The sequence below is a fragment of the Antrostomus carolinensis genome, unplaced genomic scaffold (genome assembly GCF_000700745.2).
Source record: "Antrostomus carolinensis isolate BGI_N321 unplaced genomic scaffold, ASM70074v2 scaffold31687, whole genome shotgun sequence".
Classification (NCBI taxonomy): domain Eukaryota; kingdom Metazoa; phylum Chordata; class Aves; order Caprimulgiformes; family Caprimulgidae; genus Antrostomus; species Antrostomus carolinensis.
In genome coordinates this window covers 3,869-6,922 of record NW_010327164.1, presented here as the reverse complement: position 1 = coordinate 6,922, position 3,054 = coordinate 3,869, and the positions used below count along the sequence as shown (strand labels likewise).

At 56.5% G+C, this 3,054-nt stretch overlaps 1 protein-coding gene across 1 annotated transcript; it reads right to left on the bottom strand.

Moving 5' to 3' along the window:
- Nucleotides 1–2,314: 2,314 nt before the first annotated feature.
- TMEM61 (transmembrane protein 61) lies at nucleotides 2,315–2,664 on the bottom strand (the record flags this gene model as incomplete). Its single annotated transcript, XM_010171833.1, has 1 exon — nucleotides 2,315–2,664. A coding segment is annotated over exon 1 (350 nt), but the record flags the coding sequence as incomplete, so codon positions are not given.
- Nucleotides 2,665–3,054: the final 390 nt, after the last annotated feature.

Here is a 3,054-nt window from a genome sequence, read left to right as displayed (position 1 = left end):
AAGAAGAAGAAATCCAGCAGCACAATCCATCAAGCAGAGCATCCCAGCACCTGTCAACTGGAACACTCCAGCACCCATCAACCAGAGCACCCCAGTACCCATCAACCAGAGCATCCCAGTAGCCATCAACTGGAGCACCCCAGTACTCATCAGCCTGAGCACCCCAGCACCCATCAACCAGAGCATCCCAGTGCCCCATCAACCGAAGCATCCCTGAGCATGGTGGACATACACATGCTGGGGTAGGCACATGGGCAGGTTTTACATGCCCAGGGTCATTGGAAGACTGTGTCAGCTGCTTCCCAGCACCAGGAGGGTGGAGAGCCCTGCGGGAGGAAGGGCACCATCCATCAGACCTTGCATCAACGTAACATCACCCAGTTTCCATCAAGTTATTAACCCCTCACCCAAGAAGAGGAAGAGCAGCCTGGCAAGGCAGCCTCCAGGAGCTGCCACCTCCGGTGTTAAGAGCTGCAGCCACAGGTGTGGCTGACCACAGAGCAGCAGAGGTGCTAGCTCTGGAGACATCTGCCTGCTTCCCATGGGCAGAGAGAGCACCCTCATCACCTGCCCAACCCCAGAGTCACCCCCTGAAGCACAGAGGCTGCTGGCAGCCAAATGCTTTGGTAGAAGCAGCCAGGTGAGAGCTGGGCGTCCCGGTTCAATGCAGTTGCACCCCACCTTCGTACCCACCAGAGCCCTCTGTGTGTTGGCCAAGCCTGATGCCACTTCCAGCAGCGCTTCGCTGAGCAAACACAGCTTGTGTACAGGGAAAACCTCTGCCCAACCTTTGCCCTGTGCACAGCCCCGCTCGGCACCCTACGAAATGGTGCAGCCCCAAAGACAAGGAGGCATTGAGAGCAACCCACCATCCGCTTGTTTTGCAGCTGAAACGACAGTGAGGCGTCCTCGGGGAGGCTGTGGGCATCGCTGGCCTGCAGCTGGTCCAAAGGGGAAGGTGCAGTGCTGGATGCCCCAGCCCAAACTCAACAGCTCCCTGTCCTGGATCTACCACACCAGGCGTCCCCACTGTGGCTTTTGCCAAACAGCCTCAGCCTGCAAAGGGACGCTGCCTTGGAAATGTGGAGTGGGAGGTTTCTCCCAGCGCAGGATGTCATGCTGCCAACCCTCTGCAGAGCGGTGTTTTCTGCTTTGGAGGGCTTTGCTGCGCGGATGCCACCGCAGCTGGGGCTGCAGGAGCTGCTGTGGCACAAGCAGTGCTGGGGCAATGCCTTCCCATCTGACATGGGAGCTCAGGGAAGGGGACATTCCCTGTGGGGACACAGCAAAGCCTTTCACAGGGGAAGGAAAACCCTCCAGACTGCCCAGACCAGCTTACCATCACCCCCAGATATTCAGACAAGCACCAGTATTCCCAGAGGAGCAGGAACGTGCCTCCCGCCCTGACTGAATTTTTATGCTTTTATGTTCTTAAGAGTTTCTTTTAGTGTTGCTTTTCCCCAGAGCCCGATTTATGCTGGAGCCAAGATCTTTGCTGTGACCCCATAAAACAGCACTGGGAAGGGCCGGCTGGCTCGGCTTCCACAGCGCTCCCTGGAAAAAAAACCCCTTTTGATCAAAAAACTTTTAAATCTAGAAGTAGGAATAAATCTCAGGCTCACACAGGAAGAGTTTGAAGACCAAACAATGGTGTCCAGGGCAGTGAGGGGTCTTTCCACACCCCAAAGAAGGTTTTGTAGATAGGACTCTGCCTGTACTCCATCTCAATCCAACCTGAGGAGTATTTTCCTTCGTTTTCTCTTTTAACTCCCTTTTAACATAGATTTTGCTTCCACTAAAGAAGGCTTCAACAGCTGGAGGTCTGGATGAACCCTCCCCACCCCCAAATCCAGGCACTCTGCCAGAAAACTAATGTGGTCTTCTGCTGGGTGGCTCTGCTCAGGAGAGGTCTGCCTCGGCCAGTGCTGGTCCTGCAGGGCAAGGAGAGCTGCATGTGCCAGCCGAGGGAGCAGCCAGCGTGGGCATGGAGGGTGCTGCAGGGCGGGGAGGGTACGGGGACTTGGGTGAGGGTTGACAATAACGAGCAAGAGTTTCTGCTCCAGGAGCAGGAGGAGAGCACAGAACGGGTCCGAGCAGCACGGTGATGTTACCGTTCATCTGAGCTCACCCGTGAGCAAGCCTGAGAGCTGGCTTCATACACAGCCAGGACAGTCACACAGAATCACACAGAATATTAGGGATTGGAAGGGACCTCAAAAGATCATCTAGTCCAATCCCTCTGCCGGAGCAGGAACATCTAAACCCACCCTCAGCTTCTTCTTATCCAAACGCCGCATGGGGACGTGGCACCCACCTGCAGTTCCACTTCTCCAGAGGCTCCGCGGTGAAGTACTGCAGGTCCCTGGGGAAATGGTACTGGTAGCGGCGGGAGACCGCCCTGGCGTTGGCTTTCACGGACCAGAGGAGCCCGAAGAGCAGGAGGATGCCACCGATGCCGCAGCAGAAGAAGCTGACGGAGCGGAGTAGGGCGTTGGAGGAGGAGCTGGGAACCGCCTCGGCTTCCCGGGGGGGCAGGAGGCGAGTCCCGCTGCTGGCCGGGGTGCCCACCTCCCCGTCACTCCACCAGGCAAAGCACAGCGTCCCCGTCACCAGCAGCACGGCCCCGGTGATGGTCATGCCATAGCGGAAAGAGGCAGCTGCCATCCTTCAGAAGGAGGTTTTAGGTGGGGAGAAGAGCGAGACAGGGCATGAGAGAGCCCACGATCTGCAAGATAAAGAAGAGACCAGGTTTGAGAGACAACATCACAGAAGAAGACATACCAGAGGAGAAAACTACTAAGCTAGGACCTCTCTGGGGGTTGCACACTTATTACTGACCATCAGAAGGGGCATTTCCAGCATCTCAGTTGGGAAGCCCTTGTGCAGAGCACAGTCAGCCACCAGTCTGGACCCATAAATGTCCCCACAGCCTCATAAAAGCATCCTCACTGTCCAGAAATGCCCCAGTGCTCCATGGAGGCAGGATGGAAACCCCAGCCAGGGGAGCTACGGAGGTCCCTCCAGGGACTGGCATGGTGCTTCTCTTTGGGTTTT